The sequence below is a fragment of the Hemitrygon akajei genome, chromosome 8 (genome assembly GCF_048418815.1).
Source record: "Hemitrygon akajei chromosome 8, sHemAka1.3, whole genome shotgun sequence".
Classification (NCBI taxonomy): domain Eukaryota; kingdom Metazoa; phylum Chordata; class Chondrichthyes; order Myliobatiformes; family Dasyatidae; genus Hemitrygon; species Hemitrygon akajei.
The window spans coordinates 44,345,946-44,368,743 of record NC_133131.1 but is presented as its reverse complement, the minus strand read 5'-3'; the positions used below and the strand labels follow the sequence as shown (position 1 = coordinate 44,368,743).

Below are 22,798 nucleotides of genomic sequence, written 5' to 3'. Positions count from 1 at the left end.
TTAAGAGGTGCTTGTGCCATTTGCTCAGCTAATATCTTCCATATTTAGATTATGGAATTGTTTCCATGGATTGGAAGATAGTGTGTATAACTGCATTATTTTTAAGTGTGGAGGGAAAAAGGAAATGTGTACCTACCACACGTTAGCCTAATTATCAGTAGGGAAAATAGTGGAATCTGTGGGGTAATAACACATCACTTTTAAATAATTGAGGTTGTGCAGAATTGATTTATCAAAAAGGAGTTGGTTTAAGATACTGTTTGTTTGTGGATGTAATCAATAGAAATTGTAAGGGGGAAGCAAGTAAATATGGTGTAGTAGGATTTTCACAAGGTCCTGCACAGGTTAGTCAACGAGGTTTGAACATAGAAATGGTGGGAAGATACTGACATTGAAAATTGATTACTCACCAGAAAACAGAGGTGTGAATAAATAGATCTTTCTCAAGTTACTGAGATGCAATTTCATGGAGTAGCATAGAAATTGGTGTGTGGGTCCCTGGTTATTCACAAACTCTATTGATAATTTGTCTGAGGGGAGCCAATGTCATATATCCAAGTTTTGCCAATGATACAAAACTAGGTGAATAGGCAAGAATATGCCAGCTGCTATATCGTGTGGCGTAAAAGAGAAGTTATCCATTTTGGTAAAGTAGGACATTGTTTTAAATTGTGTGAAATGAATAATGTCCATATTAAAAGAATGTTGGAGGTCTTGTACTCAAATCATTGAAAGCCATCCTGTTCGAAGGAAGCCAAATGTAGATTTCTTATTATGAGAGGAATTAAGTATAGGAGTTAAGATGCCTTACTACAATAGTATAGATCTTTGAAGAGACTTGACCTGTAATATTGTACATAGTTTTTGGTCCTTCCATAAAGAAGGATATACTTGACATGGAGGGAAGTGTGCAGTGAAGATGTGCTGGACTGGTTCCAGGGTGCTTCGTGTCAGGATGGATTGGGTAGACTATGCCAGTATTCTCTAGTTTAAGAATTGGAGGAGATCCCATTGAAACATATGGAATTCTAGTAGGACTTTTCAGAGTACATGGAGAAAGGATGGTTCCCCTACCTAAGAAATCAGGATTCAGGGATCAGTCTTGGAATAAATGGTAGGCTGTTATATAGGACTGAGATTAAGAGGAATATCTTCATAGTAATACTGGAAAAAGTGCAGCAAAATAATTTACTGATAGTGGATGAGGCACTATCTTGATGAATGGTGGGGCATATTAGAAGGGCCCCTCTTGCTATTTCTTATGTTGTTGACTTGAAGCTCCCTTTATTGCAAATGTATCCTTAATTTAGCAGACCAGAATTTTATGTAATATTCCACATGCAATTATAACCAAGACCCTATATAAAACAGTAAGATGCCTTTACTCAATACAATTCAATTAACTTGTGGGTCATATGTTTTTGTAGTTTACTTTTATTTAAGACCCTGATTGTAGGTTGAACTAAAATTGCTTTTAATCAGGATAGAAAAATCACTCTTCCCAGCTAGACTGTAAATTAGCTAAAGCAGTCTGGGGAAAGGCTTCTCTGACACAAGGAGGATATGCCTAGGAGAAGATGAGTGGGGAACACAATGAAATACTTGGTGTCTTGTCCAGGTGAATGTACAAAATGATGCTAAGCATGGAGGAGTCTGCCAAAAATTCTTAAGAAGGAGGTCTAGCATGATAATCCTGCATACTTCAATGTGCAGCAAATTTTTGTAATTTAGTCTGTAATGTGAATGCAAGCTAATGACTTAGACATCAATAAATGATTCAGTTAAGTATTTTGCATGTTTGTAAGTGTGGGTGACAGGGTACTGGTAGATTGTGGGGTGGTCATACTGTCTAGATTTCAGTGAATATGGATGTGAGGAAGAGTGTGGCTGAGTGGTTATTGTGCTGGAGTAAAAAGCAGTGCATACCTGTAGCTATAGTAGGATATAGAAATTTCACCTTCATAAGGTCATATTAATACTTCCTAAAATGCTGTATTTTAGGTGGGGTGTTAGTCTAGAGGTGAGATCCACTGTCATATCTTTGTCATGTTTGATGACCATTCACTCTGCATCCCCCTCTTGGCAAGCCAGCACAAAAGGCACCATTCCCCTGATGACAGTTGTACGAATGAATCCCTACAGCATCTGGTAATCCTATGATCTGTCTCAGAGACTGGCATCAGAACATCTTTTAAGAGTGTGAACCCTCGCAAGGCATCCGGCCCTGATTGTGTAGCACTCTGAAAACCTGTGCCAGTCAACAAGCAGGAGTGTTCAAGGGCACCTTCTCTCTCACAGCTGCAGTTGAAGATTCCCACCTTCAAAAGTATGACATACCAGGCCCAAGAAGAGCAGAGTGAACTGCCTCAACGACCATCACCCAGTGGCAGTCACATTTACTGTGATGAAGTGCATTGAGAGATTGGTCATGGCTAGAGTTAACTCCTGCCTAAATAAGGACCTGGACCTGCTGCAATTTGCCTCTCTTGTCATTGCAATCGGTCCACAGCGGATTCAATCTCACTGGCTCTCCATTCGGCCTCTGATCTCTTGGACAACAGTTATATCAACGTCAGGCTGCTGTCTGTTGATTACAGCTCAGTGTTCAACGCAATCATATCTCAGTTTTAATCAACAAGCTCCAAAAACATGGGCTTCTGTACCTCCCTCTGCAACGGAATCCCTTCTCGCTGGGAGACCACAATCTGTGCAGATTGAAAGTAACATCTCACTGACCATCAACACTGATACACCAAAAGGAAGCTTGCTTAGCCCACTGCTGTACTCTCTCTACACCAACTGTGGCTGGGGACAGCTCGAGCACCATCTGTAAACTGCTACTTTAACAGCAACCACATGAGAGAGGATACATCAAGGACATGTGAGGACTCTGGCAATGACAATGACAGTCATCCACAGTCACAGGAAAACAATTGGTTACCCAGCGATTAAACACTGTCAACAGAGGACTGCTAACACATCTTGAATTGGAAGACAAACAATCACGATGCACCACAGCAACATCACCGCAGAACGAAGCTGATCAGGAAATAAGAGTTCAAGCCACACCTCTGCAACTTACAGATGGCACAAAGGTAATAGCATCACCTTGCACATGGGAAATGTAATTTTGAACTTCAAGTCGGGGCATATAGACACTGGCTGCTGCAATCAGAGAGAAGATCATAGCTAAACTGGTGACTGTCAATCAATGAACTAGACTTCCCAGACTTAGTGATAAAATTCTATCAGACAGCATGCTAGAAGCAGCCGGTGATGCACTACTCACAATTGCAAACTCCAACATGACTGAGACCAATACCTGATATATGCATCAGCAGCAGCAGACCTAGAAATGCTGGACTACAAGATGAAATGCAGTTGGGAGTACTGTTTTCAACACCCCCCCCCCCCACCCCCGGGGCCTGGAAACAATTGGGAGCCAAGATGAAAACCACAAGGATGGTGGTCAGCAGACTAACTGAGCTGCAGAAAGGTGGGAAGACCAAAGACTCATCTACTAAGGAAGTACAGAGAAGCGCCCATAGCTGAAGCCTTGGAAACTACAAAGTTATCAGCTCTGGCTACCAGACTACAGAGGTACGCTAAGGGCACAGGGGCCAAGTGAATAAATGCACTCTTCTCCAAAGAACCAGGAAAAGTATTCACACAGTTCCAGAGTAGCAACATGCCAGTACCTGAACCAACCAAAACAGCAACTGAGGCATACTGGAAGAGTATATGGGAGAAAGAAGCATCACATAACACCAATGCACAATGGCTGAAAGATCTACAAGCAAGCCTGTGCAATCTCCCAGAGGATGAACTAGTCACCATCACAGCAGCAGATGTCGAGCAACGGTAGCAAGTATGAAGAACTGAACATCACCAAGGCCTGACATGATCCGTGCATATTGGCTGAAGAAACTAACAACATTACATACACAGCTGGCAGCTCAAATGAACCAGCTGCTTGAAGCAGGCTCCCACTCTGACTAGCTAACTCAAAAGACAGTACTCATAATGAAAGATCTTCACAAAGGAGCAACACCATCAAACTACTGGGCCATAACTTGCCTGTCAACAATATGGAAGCTTCATCATAGTCACCAAACTGAAGGAATGTGTGTAAATTTCTGAGCCCTGCTCAGAGGGGGATTGGTAATGGGGCTCCAAGCACCATCTGCTCTTAGACAAAGCAGTCATGTGAGACTCTAAGACCAGGCAAATCAACCTAAGCGTAGCCTGAATTGAATACCAGAAAGCATAAGACTCAATGCCCCACACGTGGATCCTGGAATGCTGTCTCTGTACAAGGTCAACAAGACACTAAGGACCTTCATCAAGATCTCAAAGGGCCATTGGAGGACAATGCTGGAAGTTAGCTCAAAGCCAATAACACAAATGACCATCAGATATGGAATATACCAGGGTGATGCACTATCCCCACTGCTGTTCTGCGTATGCTTGAACTCCCTCAGCCAGATCATTTCAAAGAGTGGATATGGGTAAAGGTTCAAGAATGGAGTGACTATCAGCCACCTCCTGTACATGGATGACATCAGGCTGTATGCCAGAAATGAAAGAGACATTGACTCATTATTCCACCTGACAAAGGTATACAGTACAGCAGGAACATCGGGATGTCATTTGGACTGGAAAAGTGAAGCCTGGGGGGGGGAGTGAAAAGAGGTAAACTCATCAAGACTGAAGGAGTTGAGTTACCTGAAGGCCACATACCAGATGTACAGGACAGTTACAAATACCTGGGGATCCTCTAGGCACATGGAAGCCACGATGAGGACACAGGAAGGCTACACCATCTAAATAGCTCCAAAAAGTGAGACGGGTCCTAAAAAGCCAGCTGAATGGGAAGTACAAGATCAGAGGCATCAATACATACACCCTACTAGTCATCAGCTACCCAGCCGCAGCAGTGTGTTGACCTAGGAACGAACTAGAAGCCACTGACATCAAGACCCGGAAAGTACTAACAATACATGGAGGGTTCCACCCAATATCCAAGGACGAGCGAATGTATACCTGCCAGAATAAAGGAGGATGGGGACTTGGAAGTGTCAAGAGCACAGTCCTGGAAGAAATGTGAAAGATCCACAAGTACGTCAGGAAGATGGCTTCTAAGGACAACCTACTAGGAGAATACCTCAGACAGCAAGCAGGGGATATGGAAATAGAAGCGGGTGAAGCAGGGCAAGAGGACCAGAGGCCATGGCAGGACAAGCCACTGCATGGGCATGTACCATTGCCAGATATCAGGGGTGGCTGACATAAGAGAGTCCTACCAATGGCTGGAAATGGCAGGGCTGCTCATGGCTGCACAAGAACAGTCGCTGAGCATAAGAGTAATTGAAGCAGGGATCTATCACACCAGACAAAACCCAAGATGCAGACCGCAAGGAATCCACTGAAGCCATCCAGCATATAGTAGGGTAGGGTGCAAGATGCAAGCAGGGTCAGCATACATTGAATGGCACAACCAAGTTGCAGCAAGTGTGTACAAGAACATCTGTGCTGAGTATGGATTGCACACTTCCAAGTCCAAATGTGAAACACTAGAGAAGGTGGTGGAGAATGATGGAGCTAAGATCCTTTAGGAGTTCCAAATACTGACTGACAGCAGGTACTGACCAATCAACCAGACATAGTAATACTGGACAAAGAACAGAAGAAAGCAATTTTAATAGATGTAGCAATCCCAAATGACAGTAACATCAGGAAGAAAGAATGAGAAGCTGGAGAAATACCAGGGCTTGAAAGAGCCAATAGAAAGGACATGAAGGTTAAAGCCAGAGCAATCCCAGTGGTGTTAGGAGAACTTGGGGCTGTGGCACCTAGACTGGGAGAGTGGCTCCAACAAATACCGGAAACAACATCTGAGATCTCGGTCCAGAAGAGCGCATTACTAGGAACAGCAAGGATACTGCACTGAACCCTCAAGCTCCCAGGCCTCTAGTGGAGGACCTGAGATTGAGGGAGAAAATGCACATTCATACCACCAGTAAGAGGTGAGAAAAAGAAATAAAATACATCTACAAAATGCTGGAAGAACATATGATATAGAGTAGTATGCACCATTACCCGCTACATTACCTGAGTTCCTGATTCTGATAGAACAGTCTTTCTTCATGAACCTGACACAATCGCTTGTCTGTACTTGTTATTAACTTTGCAACCAGCAATTACATATTGCCATGTGTCTTTCTTAGCAGGACATGTCATGTACTGTACAGTGCACTCTATAAACACAGATGTATGAGTGTCATGAATGAAAAGTATATAGAAAATCTCTGATAATCAAGCACCCTTGGAATATTGGTAGGACAGTCAGATATTTCAGACATCCTCTTGTTAATACCTCAGAATGCTTTTGTTTCACTTTCTTTTGCACATTATCTGGGGATAACTATATATACTACTGTGTGACACAAAGGTTGAGTTTTGACAGATGCATACAAGTAATAAATGCATAACAATAACTTTATGGTGTATGAGATAAGAGGCATTGATAAAGGCCAACCAGTGCCTTTTCCCCAGGGTGGAAATGGCTAATCCAAGAGGGCATCATTTTAAGATGATTGGAGGAAAGTATGGGGGCTGGTGGGAAGAGTATGTCAGAGATGCATGTGTGTGTTTTTACTGAGTGGTGGGTGCATGGAACATGGTGCCAGAGGTGGTGGTAGAGGCAGATACACTAGGAACATCTAAGAGAATAAATGCTTCCAGCTGGGTACAGGTGTCGATTATAACTGACATTCAATGGAAAAACTCTGCCATCCTTATCAAAGATGATGTCTGGGCATGTCTAGTTGGGTGGTATTTATACCCCTGTAGTCCATCCCTCCTGATTGGTTAGTTCTCATCCAATCAGGTTTCCATTCTCCCACATTATTTACAATTGAATTGAAATAAAACTTTGAGGAAAAGAATTTTAACAAGGTCAAAGGTCTTGCTCTAAGTAAGAACCGGAATTCATGAGAATAGTTTATTTGTCACATACACCGGGAAAACACTAGATCCTTTTTAATTTAAGAGAATCTTAGATAGCCACATGAATGGAAGAGAAATGGAGGGTCATGTGGGAGGAAAGTGTTAGATTGATCTTTGAGTAAGTTGAAAGGTTGTCATAACATTGTGGGCCAAAGAGTCTACACTGTGCTGTTCTATTCTGATAACGTTATGGCTACAGTACTATACAGGCAGTCCCCGGGTTACGTACAAGTTCCATTCCTGAGACCGTCTTTAAGTCGGATTTTTACGTAAGTCGGAACAAGTACATCCGGTATTATTTAGCATCAGTTCGTCAAACGTTTGTCTTAGTATATAGTATATATTTTACCTTTTTATGCATATAAAACACTTAAGAAACGTATGTATGCCAATAATTAAACCACTGCGTTGCTTAGTAATAATTGTAGCTTTCATCAGGGTAGGGCCTTTCACATGCTCCATTATTCTCACTTTATCTGTTATCCTTTAAAATTGTTCCAATCGTTGAATGACTGTAGCCTAATGCTTTTCCAATGACCGATGGCGTTTCACCTCTTTCCAAATGCTTCATTATTTCCACTTTATTTTCAATTGCGATTGCTTCCTGTCAATGGAACAGAAACACTGCGGGCGGCGGGTCCCGACCTGTGCCGGCTCCCGAGGTACACTGGGTCCTAAGGACCACTGTACTGAATTCCCCGGGTCCGCACTGAGACAGGTTAAATGGGACAAGTGGGGGCTGTGCTGGGTTTGGGTATTTGCAGTATTCCGCATGGGAATTTAAACTGGAGGTGGCAGTGTTTTTTTTTACAAGGTCGAGTTGCAAGCTCGACATCAACCCAGCACGGATGGTATGGGAGTCACTGGATCGACATCAACCCGGCACGGGAGCGGTCTGTCACTGGGTCGAGCTCGAGCCCGGCGCTGATCTCACTGCGTCACCAGCTGACCGGAATGGGGGGGGGCGGGGTCAGGGTGAATCTTACTAAGAAAAATTTAAGCTAAATACAAAGTTAAGCATTCAACACAGTGTCAATGTCAATGACTTAAAATGGCAGATGGCGTTGCGATCTGACTTAAAATGGTAGACAGCGTTCTCCTTCCTCGGTTCGTAAGTACAAGTTGTCTGTAAGTCGGACGTTCGTAACTTGGGACTACCTGTACTGAATGTCATCAAAAGCACAAAAGACTGTTATAAAAGAACAATTACAGAAAGCAGAGGAAGAGGAAACTGTTTGTAGGAATGAGCACATACAGTCCATGTGCTTCAAACTTAGGAATTTAATATCAGAGCTCGTTATTGTGATTTGTAAGGTTCATCCACAGGATGGGCATTCTTCATCTAGGGCAACTTGCAATGAACTTTCTGGCGAAGCTGATGAACTTGAAGGGAGTGAAAAATACACAAAGCACTCCAAGCTCCAACTCTGAAATGCAAACATACCCAAGTTCTTGAACTCATGTTTCTGACCTTCGAGTCCACCACCGGCTGTGCACCAGGACCGTACTTCTGATCTTTGGCCCAGAGGCACTTCAAATCTGTGGCCATAGTATCACACATTGCATGCACATTGGACCTGTGGTTCATTTTCTAGATTTATAAGTAAGTACATTGCCAAACCACAGGATTTTCAAGCAATCAGTGCAGGATTAATAGAGTTTTATTATAATCCTTTGGCAACTTTTGAAACCAGCAATAGTGCTAAACAAAGCTAGAACAATTTTATTGGTTACTGTTGATTTTCTTTGCTTTTCAGCAGCACAGTTGTGCTTGTCACAAATCCATAAAAGCATGGTTTGCAACTATAATTTGACTTGTGTAGTATCTTGATTACAAATTTATAAATTAGCCCTGAATGTCGGAGTATATTGAAGCATTGATTTAGTTGGTCAGTCAGTCACTCAATTAAGTCCAACTTGAGCAAGAATCTGGACCCACTGCATTTCACCACCATCACAACAGGTCTACAATGGGACCAATCTCTTGGTCTCTCCACTCTGCTTTGGAGCACCTAGACAACAAAAAAAAATCATGTGAGACAGCTCAGCATTCAACACCAACATCTCATCAGTATTAATCAACAAGGTTCAAAATGTAGGATTCTGTACCTCTTTGCAACTGAATCCTCAACTTCCTTATCAGAGACTAAAGACAGTGTGGATTGATAGTAACATCTCCTCACCGACAACTTATTCTCAAGGATGCATACTTAACCCACTGCTCTGCTCTGCTCTACACATGACTGTGGGATGAGCACAATTATAAAGTTGCTGATGCCACCACTGTTGTGAAAAATCTCAGATGGTGATGAAGAGGTGTAGAGGAATGAGATAGATCAACTGGTTGAGTCATGTCACAACACTCACACTCAATGTCATCAAGACCAAGAAATTTATCATGGACTTCAGGAAAGGGAAGTTGGGAGAACACTCCCCAGTATTCATTGAGGGGTCACTGAAGGTGAGAGTGAACAGCTTCATTATCCTGGGCATCAACATCTCAGAGAATCAATACTGGATCCAGCACATTGATGCACCACGAAGAAGGCACACTAACAGCTTTACTTCATTAGGAGTTTGAGGGGATTTGGGATGTCACCAAAGATTTGCAAATTTCTATAGATGTACAGTGGAGAGCATTCTGACTGGTTGCATCACTGCTTCGTTTGGTTTGGAGGCTCCAATCTGCAGGAACTCAAGAGGCTTTAGTGTGTTTTAACCTCAGCCAGCTCTATCACAGGCACAACCCTCTCCACCACTGAGGACATCTTCAAGAGATGGTGCCTCAAGAAAGGAGCATCCATCACCAAGGACCATCGTCTTACAGAAAATGCCCTCTTTTCAATATATTCCATTGGGGTGGAGATACAGGAGCCTGAAGATCTAGCTCAAAGATAGAAGAACAAATTTTCCCTTCCACCATCAGATTTCTGAACAGTTCATGTGCACTACTTTTATTCTTTTAACACTTCTTACATTTTGTCATTTATAGTAGTTTTCATGTCTTTGCTTGTTGTTTGTAAACATTTTTCACATCATATAAATCAGTGATACTAACCATAATTCTCATTCCTTCCTCAAAAGATATTGATTATCTTGTGTCTGAAAAGTGTCACCCAATTTGATTTATCTCAGGGTAGCCCATTGAACAACTCTGGCATGTCCGTCACTGAGTCTCATGAAACCTGCTCCATTTATGAAACTCTTACATCAAAATTCATTTGTTTCAACCGAGAGTAGACAGTCAGATGAGGCTTAGAAACTTTGTGTACCAAATCATTAAGTTCTGAATAGACAAAACAAAACTCCAGTATTTCCTCTCTTTCCCACTCTGACCTCTTCCCCCCTCTCTTCCCCCCCCCCCTTCCCCCCCCCCCCCCCCATCGGCCCTTGCCCTTCCTACCCACCTGGCTTCAACTATCACCTTCTAGATTACCTTCTTCCCCTCCCCCCCACCTTTTAATTCTGGCATTTTCCCCTTTCCTTCTCAACCCTGAAGAAAGGTCTTAGCCTGAAACTTCAACTGTTTATTAATTTCCATAGATGCTACCTGACCTGAGTTCCTCTAGCATTTTGTGGGTGTTGCTTTGGATTTCTGGTATCTGCAGACTTTCTCATACAGTGGCAACATTATTTTCTGGATGGATTATCTTGTTAAAGTGGAATACATGCTTCTCATTCATGTCATCTGCAAAATATTAATTAACTGAAGCATATTGGGAAGTTGTTTTTTGCGCATGATGCAGGGAGACCAAGTAGAGAATGGCCTACTTGATTTCTTTTAAAACAGTACTCTTGTTTTATATGAATTAATGACTAGGATTTCTGCCAGTTTGCTTTGAATGGATGGAAACAAGTGACAATTTTAATGTGAAATTTTTTTGAGTGTTGTATGATTTTTTAAAATATATATATTTCTTTACTCTCTTACAGTCCAGGGCCTCAGCAAGATTAAAACCTCGGCCAACCCCTTCATCAGGACCCAAAATCCTTCCTCATAAATCAACCAGTGGTGCGCGTAGACGCAGAACGCGATGTCGCAAATGCGAAGCCTGCTTGCGGACAGAGTGTGGAGAATGCCACTTCTGCAAAGACATGAAGAAGTTTGGTGGCCCTGGCAGAATGAAGCAGTCCTGTATCAAGAGGCAATGTATTGCTGTAAGTGCAGTGCATAATTGTTTGATTATTCTGGCTGGTATCATCCTGGAACTCCATTTCAGTGTTGACAAGGATATTCTGTGTCTACTTTTCAGATTGTTATAACCAATCAGATTTAATTTATCAGCATTAACCTAAGGAGGAAAAACCATAGTATTGTGCACAATTCTAAATGTTTTAGATGAAATTATATATGATATTTAGTTGAAATAAAGATGGAAATTATATTTTTGAAGATACAATTAAAGTATATCCTATTACATGTGTGTGCACATCCATTTCTTATAACTGCTGATTTAAAGAGTTTTATTTTGCTTGATATTGGATGGGTTTGTGGTTACTGCTGTGTAAGGAAAGGAAATAGCATGTAATTCTTTTTCTTGTCACACAGTAATAAATCCCAACAATAATTCAAGAGTCAAGATTGTTTAATGTTGTTTTCAGTACACAAGTGTAAAGGAGAATGAAATAATTGTTAACATGGATCCAATGCAGTGCCAAAAAACAACACAATCAGTTAAAGAACACAATAATAAAAAAAGCACAATAAATGTAAATGTTAGCGTGTATACATTGATTTTATTCCATAAAGTCACTCTAGGCACAGGACAATCTCCTTATGTGTGACAGTGTGGTTGACAGTCATGTTTTAAAGAAAATATGTTTGGAAAGACAATTACAGGTCCACAATCCCTTATCCGAAATCCTTCGGGCCAGTTGCATTTCAGATTTCAGAATTTTTCGGATTTCAGAATCCCTCCTTATTGGTTCCGGGACCCCCGGCGGATACCAAAAAACACATATGCTCAAGTCCCTTATTTAACCTGTCTCAGTGCGGGTGGACTTTAGGACCCGGCAGAGCTCCAGACCTAAGCACATCCTCCTGTATACTTTAAATCATCTCTAGATTACTTATAGTACCTGATACAATGTAAATGCTATGTAAATAGTTGTTTAACTGTATTGTTTAGGGAATAATGACAAGAAAAATATTTTATTTCCAACAAAAATATTTAATAAAACATAAAAATATACAGCTTCAAACAAACCGAATCAAACACATGGTAAATGATTTATTGGAATAAATGTAGAACATCACTGTCACTATAAAACTTCAGTAACTTGTCTTTCTGTTTCTTTAAATCATATACAGTTCCAACACCATATTCTTCAGTAAGACGCTGCACAGACACACCACGATCAAGCTTCTGCAATAACTCCACTTTCTGCGTTATTGATAATGATAGATGCTTCCTTCTCTTTTTCCCATTGTTACCCACAAGGGTATCTGCAGCTCTTTTTGACATTTTCACAGTGAAATTAAACACAAAGTCAACAGTGAACACAAAATATCAGCGAACAGCAAATGCACGTGTAACCAGTACGAGCGCTGAGCCACAACTGACGTCTGGCGGCCTCTGCTAGTGCTGCCAAGTCACACCTGAGTGACGTCAGCTGTTGGCGAAAAAAAAAAAACGGTTTTCGGAGCTTTTTGGATTTCAGAATTTCGTATAAGGGATTGTGGACCTGTATTCACTCTGAGGATACTTTATAAAATGGAGGAGCAAGTTGGTGCATTGCAAAATAAAATAAAGATGGTGAAAAGCTTTGAGAAATGACATAAGGCAAATTTATGTTGTAAAATTGAAGTAATCGAAAAATAAAATACTACATTTGTTGAAAAGGTGAATTCTGCAAAACGTTACAAAGAGCTTCACAGCCAAATGAATTTTGTCTCTTGAAATTTTGGAGAATACATTGGAGATTAGCTTTAAATCTGAATAAGTGATGAGGGTAGATCAGGTCCCATGCACACTTTTGAAACGCAGCAAAAAAAAAAGGGCTGATGATTTTCCTTGCATTGGTGCAGGTGCTAACTTAGTCATGCTACTAATGAATGGTTGTAAGTTTACAACAAATGCAATAAATAAGCTAACTTAACCCTTGAGCTGTATATACAGATTGAAGATACAGTGCCTTAAAGTATTCAACCTCCAACTCTTTGTTCACATAAATGTGTATTACAACCAGGGATTTAGATCAATTTAACTGAGAATTTTTAATAGTGAGCAAGTGAAAATCTACAGATGCTGGAAACACACAAAATGCTGGAGGAACTCAGCAGGCCAGGCAGCATCTATGGAAAAGAACATTCATCAGAACTGGAGAAAAAAATGAGAATCAAAGTAAGAAAGTGGGGGTAGGGGAGGAAGAAATAAAAGGTCGTAGGTGATAGGTGAAACCAGGAGTGGGTGCAGGGGTGAAGTAAAGAGCTGGGAAGTCCATTGATGAGAGACAAAGGACTGGAGAAGGAGGAATCTGCTAGGAGAGGGCAAAAGGCCATGGAAGAAAGGGAAAATGGAAGGAGCACCAGAGGGAGGTGATGGGCAGGTAAGGTGACGAAGTGAGAGGAAAATTAGAATGAGCAATGTTGAAGGGGGTAGGTGGGCCATTACTGGACATTTGAGAAGCTGATTTTCATTCCATGTTATGGACACACTGGGAGCACTGGATACAATAGATGACCCCAGCAGACTCTCAGGTGAAGTGTCCCTTCATCTGGAAGTACTGTTTGGGGCCCTGAATGGTACTGAGAGAGGAGGTGTAGGAGCAGATATAGCACTGTTCCACTTGTAAGGATAAGTGCCAGGAGGGGGTCAGTGAGAGGGACAAATGGGCTCAATGTCCCAAACCTACACACGTATCAATCCCGAACTTTACCTATGCTACATCGATGACTGCACTGGTGCTGTTTCCTGCACCCTTGCAGAGCTTGTCAACTTATTAACTTTGCCTCCAACTTCTACTTTGCCCTCAAATTTACCTGGTCCATTTCTGACACCTGCCTTCTCTTTCTCAATCTCTTGGTCTCTATTTCTGGGGATAGCTTATCTACTGATGTCTGTTATAGATCAACTGACTCTCACAGCTACCTGGACAGTACCTCTTCCCGACCTGTTAATTGTAAAAATGCCATTCCCTTCTCACAATTCCTCCATCTTCGCCGCATGTGCTTTCAAGATGAGGCTTTTCATTCCAAAACTAGGGCGATGCCCTCAATCACATCTCTTCCATTTTGTGGACATCTGCCCTCACACCAACCCCCCCCCCCCCACCCCAGGGATAGGGTTCCTTTTGTCTGTTCGTCCCTTCTCACTAATCTTCCTCCTCACACTTATCCTTGCAAGTGGAACAAGTGCCAGACCTGCCCCTACACCACCTCCCTCACTACCATTCAGGGCCCCAACCAGTCCGTCCATGTGAGGTGACACTTCACCTGTGAGTCTGTTGGGATCATATACTATATCCAGTGCTCCCAGTGTGGATCGGTGAGACCTGATGTAGATTGGGAGACTGCTTCGCCAAGCACCTATGTGCCATCCGCTGGAAAAAGCGGAATCTCCCAGTGGCCACCCATTTTAATTCCACTACCCATTCCGATATCAACTTGTCAGTCCATGGCCTCCTCTACTGCTGCAAAGAGGCCACACTCAGGTTGGAGGAGCTACACCTGATATTCCATCCGGGTAGCCTTCAACCTGATGGCATGAACATCAATTTCTCAAACTTGCGGTCATGCCTTCCCCCCAACCACCCCATTATTCCCCATTCTCTTTTCCCTCTCACATCTTACCTCCTTATCCACCCATCAGCTCCCTGTGAAGTTCACTTGCTCCTTTTTCCACAGTAGAGCCCAAAAAACAGGGAAATTGTAAAGGATGAAAATCTAAAAATTAAAATGTCAGCAGTTCAAAAGTATTCATCCCCTTTTCTCTGAACTTTAACCACCGCTCACAGCTATTACAACCAGTAGTCTTGTTGAATAAGTCCTTGAGCTTTGCACGTTGTGATGGAGCAAGATTTGCCCCTTTATCCTTGCATAATTGCTCAAACTGTGCTAGTTTAGTTAGGGAGTTGTGGTAGACAGCAATCTTGAGGTCTTGCCAGAGATGTTTGTACAGTTTAAGGTCAGGGACTTGGCCATTCTTCTTCATTTTCTTCATTTGAAGCCACTCCATGGTTGCTCTGGCGGTGTGCTTTGAGTCATCATGCCGAAAGATGAATTTTCTTAAACTTTCTGGCAGAGGCTAGCAGGTTTTTATCCAGGATCTCTCCTAATTTAGCAGCATTCATCTTTCCATCAATCCTGACCTGATTTCAAGTCCCTGCTGTTAAAAAGCATCTCTATAGAAAGCAAGGCTTTAGAGATTGTGGAACCATGTACTTCATCTTCATTTGTGGGCACTGACTTCTGTAGCTCAGTCAGTGACTTGGCATCACAGTAGCTTCTCTTAAAGTGTCGATCTTCTCCGGTGACTAAGTTTAGAGGGACAGCCTGACCTAGGCAGTGTGGCTGTGGTTTCATATTTTTTTCTACTTTATTGAGCTCCAAGGTATGTTCAGTGCCTTTGAGGTGGTCTTATACTCTTCCCCAGATTTGTGCTTCTCAATTATAATTTCCCTGACTTGTCTTGAATGCCCTTTTGTCTTCATGTTGGTTTCGATTTGATGTACAAGGTTTTGTAGATTAGTTCAAAAATTCTTCCTAAATAGATTTTAAATTTAGAAAATGAGACAGTAAAATGTGAAAATAGTTGTGGGGGTTGAATACTTTTTCAGGGCACTATATAAACTGGATCTCCTCAGGACTATCTAAATACGATCTCAGCTATGCTCTGCTTAATTAGAGACTCTATTTCTCAGTAGTAGTTGTCAACAATTAGTTATCATTTAAATAAAATTATCAAGTGCTGTGATCCCACATTATTTCTACCAGCAGTAACTTTCCAAGGGACTAAGTCTGCTGAAACTTGTTAAATCATGAGCTCATTTGCTTTGTGTAACATTGTCTATATTTCACTCACAGTATAATGATGAGCACTTTCAATATCAATTTAGCATTTTTTTCTAAGATTGCTTAAGGGATTTATTTGTATAATATTAAATAGAAGATTGCCCAGTTTCTTTAACTTATTTTATAAGATCTTTGTGAATGTTTTGATTTAGCACCATATTTGCATAATTATATTTTGAATCTTTGCCAATAATTCTAAAAATAATTATGCAAAATCTAATTTAAACAACTAATCAGAATGGAATGTGCTTGTTAACCTCCACAAATGTTCTGCAAGCAGCTCCCAATGGGTGAGTGAAAACAATTTAGGAATGAGTACTTCAGGTTTTTAATATTGCTTGACGCAAAGGCATTAGGAGAATTGATGTTTCTTGGTTTTATTTTGAGTCAATGATTGAGTTTGCCCTTCAACACAGCATCAAATGTGTAATGTAGGCCAGCAAAGGAGAATACTGAGGTACTGCTGCGCTGTCAGAAGTGCAGTATATCAAGTATTGAGATGCTTAAACCAAGATCCTATCTGCCCAATTAAGTGATTGTAATAGAATCTAAAGAAATGCAGTGCTATTCAGTTGAGAACATTTGTCCCCCTGTTCCAGCTAGCATTTCACACACAAACATGATCAGAAACAAATAACTGGTCCTTTTCACTTGGTGTTGGTAGGCCTAAATGAAAGCGATCTCCATTTCTTCAAAATAACAGCCATCACAATTGAGTAGTATTTCAATCATTGTGAAATGCTTTAGTAGACTTTTAATATGTGAAAGAACTTGCATGAAAAAATACATCTTGTCATGAAAATGTGTCCCAAAGCTGGACGATGATGAGTTAATGTTTTTGCATTTGGAAGTGGTAAATATTGCTGAATAATAACATAATTAAATGACTTATGTAGCTTTGTCTGTTGAAAGTGATAAATTCTGTCAAAGCTTTTTTATCCTTTAGGATGTTCTGCAATTCAAGGCTTAGTTTATGCCAAGGGATTATAGATCATCCTGGAGTTTACCTTGGAGTCATTCCAACATTACAGGAGAATATTCAATTTACCTGATTCAATGCCAGCTCTCTGTAGAGCAGTCTCATTCTCTCATTGCTCAACCCTATCCTAGCAGTCCTGCAGGTCCTACAAGTCCCTGTCCAATTTTTTTTTAAAGCATTGATTATCTTTACTTCTACTGAACAAGTAGGTGACAACTTCCTGCCTCTCTTCAATGACTGTTCTTTTTCTCTAGGTTTAGTAATTCCACGTGGTGTAATGTAAGAATTAAATCAAATTTCAGAAGCTGGTACTCTAGTGTGCCCAAATGTGGAGACTCAATACAATTCTCCTCCTTCTGTGGAGATTTATGACCTCTGTTCATTTGGTAACCAAGCTTGAGTTTTCTGATTGGAACGCAGTAGGACTCAAAGTGGAACATTGCAGAACAGAGTTGATGTTGCTGCAAGCACTGCCATCAACAAATTTACCATGTCCAAAATATCAGAGTAGGCAAAGATTATGAATGGTGGTTTTATGAATATTTTGTACTGTATTATTTTGGACCAGCTTCTATTGACCTCTGTTACTTTATTGCAGCCTGTATTACCACACACTGCAGTATGCAAGATCTGCGGTGAGGCAGGAAAGGAAGACAATGTGGTGGATGAAGCAGAGAAATTTAATGCTAGCTTAATGGAATGCTCCATCTGCAATGAAATAATACACCCAGGTTGTTTAAAGGTATGCTTGACCTCATTGACCTGATGAATTATAACTTTGAAAAATTCTGGTCTTGCATCTTTCATATTTGAAATAATATAACAGATGATAACATAGGAAATTAACTGTGATTTGCAATAGTGTTCATCATTTTATTAATTAAAACTCTGCAAAATAACTTCTATTCCCAAAGTTAACATCTGGTCTGTATAACTCCATATTGCTGCCGGAGCTTACACCTCAGATCATTTGATAGCCCTGCTTGTTGCAGTGAGGTCATGATAGCCTGCAATCTTTTAGCCACCACTCATTTCAAGAAGCTTTTGCTACTATTTGTCACGCCAGTTTACAGGAACTTCTTGGAGCCTCTACTCATGGAGGGGATATTTCTTGCAGAAAGGAACAGCATAGCCACGTGGATTTTACAGTGAGAGCCAGATTTTCCCATGGTTCAGGGAGTTACACATTGTATTTGCATAATTTGAAATCCCACAAAGAATACACAACCTATTTGTTCAGTGTGAAAAAAGCCCCTTCTACCAGGCTATTTGTAGTTCAGAGTGGAAAAGCCCCTTGGATTCAATGAATAGTGTAATAGAAACAAATAAATGTAATTTACTCTGGAGTATCACAAATGACTTGTTATTCTCTGTATTCTCTGCCATAATCCTTGATTCATTGTCTTTGTACCACCTCGCCCAGCTCAGATAGAGATGATCATTAAGTGTCGACCTGCTATCAGATTTTATGTTCTCTGACTGAAGAAAAATAAAAAGTATTGCCTCCTTCACATCATAATTGTCATTGCCTCTCCTCCTAGTTAAAATCTTTAAATTCTGTCCTGATAAGACTATCGGAGCACAAGAGTAAAGATGTTTTGCTGCATCTATGTAACCTGCATGAGGACTCACTAGGAGCATCATATACAGTTTGATAAAGAATGTATGTGCTATAGAGAGTGCAATGAAGATATATTTGACTATTCCAAGATTAGCAAGTTTGAGATTAGAGAAGACTGCGTGGAAGAGAACTGTGACCTTGAGAGTTTGGAAAAATGAGGGGAGATCTCATGGAAACAAATTCTTACAGGGTTCAACGTGCTTTATGCAGGGAGGATGTTTATCCAGATTGGGAAGACTAAAAATGGCCTTAACTTAAGAATAGGCCACTTAAGATTAAGTTGAGTTAAATTCTCTACTCCTCAGAGTTAAGAAAACTGATAGATTTCTGGTTATTAAGGATATTGGTAAACAATGTAATTAAATCTACCTCTACCACTCCCTTGTTACATATACCGTCTTAGAAACTTGCTGTTCATGTTTCCTTTACATTTTCCCCTCTTCTTTTAAATCTATAACTTCTAGTTTTAAATTCCTTTCCTCTGGGAAAATCACTAACCATCATCTTTTCTGTGCTGCTCATCATTTTATGGACCTCAATGGTCACCCCTCTGCTTCCTTTGCTCCAGAGAGTGAAGCTCTACCCAATCCCATCTGTTTTTTGTAATTCAAACTCTCCAGTTGCAGTAATGTACCCTTGAATCTTTTTGTAGCCTCCAGCTTGGTACCATCCCTCCTACAGTATGGCAACCAGAACAGCAGTCAATGTTCCAAGTACCAAAATCTTGTACAGCTGTAACATAAAGTCCCAACACTTTTACTCGATACCCCATCTAGTGAAAGGTGTTCAGAAATTTTTGGGTGATCTTGCTGCTTTGGGATCTGTTACTTAAACTTCTGTTGCACTGGATGGAGTCTAGTCATGCTTACTGACTTGCCATGTGCATTTTTCTATCCAACTCTTTAAGCAAAGTGCCTTTTTCAAGCTGCTGTCTTGTCAATTGTAATCAGCAGTTTCTTGTAGCTAAGTAGCTAGTGACTGCACTGACGGGAGTTTCTGGCTGTCCAAAAGCAGAAAGGCACAAGGGTCATGGGAAAGAGAGGAGGAATGATCACACCATCCACATCTTGTTAACTGGGATAAATTCCAAGATGTTTGAAAGAGTATTAGATAGTACTTTGATAGCTTCAATAATCTTTGTCCATCATTTGGGCGTGATTTCTGACATCGGTGATGAATCTGTGGAATTCATTGCCACAGACAGTATTGGGTATATTTAAAGCAGAGGTTGATGGGTTCTTGATTAGTAATGGAGTTAAAGATTATGGGGAGAAGGTGGGAGAATGGGGTTGAGAGGAAAAATAAATCAGCCATTATCGAATGGTGGAGCAGACTGTGCTAAATGGCCTAATTCTGCTCGAAATGGCCTGATACCATTCCTATGTTTTATGGTCTTATGATCTTTGTACTAATGGTTACACATACTCCTCCAGACCACTTGATCTGATCAACATGTATTAGCTGCTTTGATAATCTATTGGTAGTAGTTATATGGCATCTTGTCTTCCAAGAGAAAAATTTCTGTTGCAGGGTGTTTGCTATGTTGAATAGTTGAGCATATGAGTCAGGTTCAAAAGTAATCAGAATCAGGTTTATTATCACCTGCATGTGTTGTGAAATTTGTTAAGTTAGTAGCAGCAGTTCAATGTAATATATAATATAGAAGAAGGAAAAAAAGTAAATCTATTATATTATACATGTATAGAACAGATTAAAAATAGTGCAAAAAGCAGAGCTAATATATATATTTTAAAAAGTGAGGTAGTGTTCACAGGTTGAATGTCTGTTTAGGAATCTGATGACATAGGGGAAGAAGCTGTTTCTGAATCTTTGAGTGTGTGCCTTCAGGCTTCTGTACCTCCTACCTGATGGTAACAGTAAGAAAAGGGATGCCCTGGGTGCTGGGGGTCCTTAATGATGGAAACTGTCTCATCATAAGCGATGTTTAGCATTAAGAAGTTATTGAAATTAATTGTTGAGTACAACAAATTGCCCATGCATTTGAGGTTGTTAACCTTTCAACTCACAATCAATATGGAGGTCCTGGTAATGACATATTTTGGAATTGCTAATATAGTGTGAGATTATTGTGGTCCAGGTCATTGACTATTGTCTTCAACCTAGAAAATCATTAGTTTCCTTTTTTATTTTAATAAAAAAGGAAGTGGTGCCTGCTTTTACTGCAACTCTATGCTGCAGAATATTTTCCAAATGTAAGCATCTCTCCTTTTGAGATTCAGTCATTTCTTCAGTTGGATCAGCTCATTCTAGAAACTCCTGAAATTACACCCATACAATGATACTATTGATCCTAGTTGTTCACTGCTATCATTATAATTAATGAGTTACATAAATGATTTAAAGCTATCAAATATATAGCTACATTTTGAGATTTTACACATGGCAGCAGCATTCACAGACCTTTATTCTGACTTGTATCCCAAAGCATTTCATTAGAACTTTAGAAGTGGAAAAGGAAGTAGAGAGATGTCTAGTCTGAGAGTAAATTATGGAACATGGGCCTTTTGCAGGTGAAGGCACAACTGTTAATAGGAGAGTGATGAAAATAGATTTCTTAATATTTAATCGCTGATCTTAAAGGATTGGAGTTGTTGAGATAAAAGTAAAATCACCAAACTGTACACATGCAGTGAAAAACATATAGCACATAATGTTAAACTTTGTTGCAGCAGAGCTATGAAAGTTCTGTATTCTACTATAAAATTGATCTGGTTTATTGTTGCTGTTCAGTAGTTTACTTCAAATCAAACATTTTCTTATTAAAATCATTAATGTCAAAGTAACTTTTTGCATTCTACCCTTAAACTATGATGCAGTAGTATTAATATAGCAGTGTAGGTACAGCAAAATAGCGTAGCAGTTAATGTAATGCTTTATAGCCCCAGCAATTAGGGTTCAATTTCCACCATTGTCTGTAAGGAGTTTTTGTTTTTCTCATGATGACATGGGTTTCTGAGTGATCTGATATAGTATGTTAGCATTGGAAGCATGGTGACACTTGGGGTCGGCCCCTGCATACAGTTGGTCATTGATATAAACAATGCAATTCATTGTATGTTGCAATTTACATTTGACAGAAAAATTATCTTGAAAATCTTTGATTTTCAAACATTTTTGATTTTTTGTATTTGGACTTCTTTAGTTTCAGGTGTATGAATTGTGGAGTAATGTATGTTTGTTTTTAATCAGGTAGAAGAGTCTGAAGGGCTCATTAATGATGAATTACCAAATTGCTGGGAATGTCCAAAGTGTAATCAGGAAGGAAAAACTGGCAAAGTAAGTACTGATGAAATGCAGTTTATTTGTAAATACAATTCCTTATTCAACAAGAATTTTAAGCGTAGTGTACACAGATCTGTCCAGAAGTGTTTTGCTCAGATATAATTCAACCTAAACGTAAAGGTTAAATAAATACGACTTGTATAATATGGGACTGATGTATTTATAAGTTAATAGTATTACATGATTCTCAATATTTCTCTCAATCAAAACATTGCTTTTTCCACCACTCTGTTTCTTTCCTTGCCACTTTATAAATATTAGCAAGATAAATATTTGCCATACTACAAATGAATTTGAGTGTATATGTATGTAAGTCATTAACAATTAGTCCACAGGTACAGATGAGTCAAATGAGTAATAGAATATTCATCTTTATCTCAAGGTGGGGCAGGAATATATATTTTGAGGACAAATGAGTAAGTGGTGCTTCAGAGTTAATTTCTTTCATGTTCCATCATCTTTAATCTTTATACAGTGGCATGCAAAAGTTTGGGCACCCCCTGGTCAATATTTCTGTTACTGTGAATAGCTAAGCGAGTAAAAGATGACCTGATTTCCAAAAGGCATAAAGTTAAAGATGACACATTTTTTTAATGTTTTAAACAAGATTACTTTTTTTATTTCCATCTTTTACAGTTTCAAAATAACAAAAAAGGAAAAGGGTCTGAAGCAAAAGTTTGGGCAACTTGCATGGTCAGTACTTAGAAACAGCCCCTTTGGCAAGTATGACAGTTTGTAAACGCTTTCTGTAGCCAGCTAAGACTCTTTCAGTTCTTGTTTGCCCATTCTTCCTTGCAAAAGGCGTCTAGTTCTGTGAGATTCTAGGGCCGTCTTGCATGCACTGCTCTTTTGAGGTCTATTCATAGATTTTCAA

General features: G+C 40.1%; 1 protein-coding gene across 6 annotated transcripts in view; it reads left to right on the top strand.

Annotated features, from left to right (window-relative positions):
* Positions 1-22,798, top strand: part of LOC140731844 (lysine-specific demethylase 2B-like) — a 218,852-nt gene that overhangs the window by 82,376 nt on the left and 113,678 nt on the right. For 4 of the 6 annotated variants that reach the window (XM_073053748.1, XM_073053747.1, XM_073053750.1 and 1 more), the window contains exons 2-4: positions 10,942-11,166; positions 17,599-17,742; positions 21,832-21,918. In XM_073053748.1, the coding sequence (XP_072909849.1) occupies positions 10,942-11,166; positions 17,599-17,742; positions 21,832-21,918 (456 nt within the window). The remainder of the gene's footprint in view (positions 1-10,941; positions 11,167-17,598; positions 17,743-21,831; positions 21,919-22,798) is intronic. The other 2 variants (XM_073053751.1, XM_073053749.1) reach the window with 1 other exon arrangement.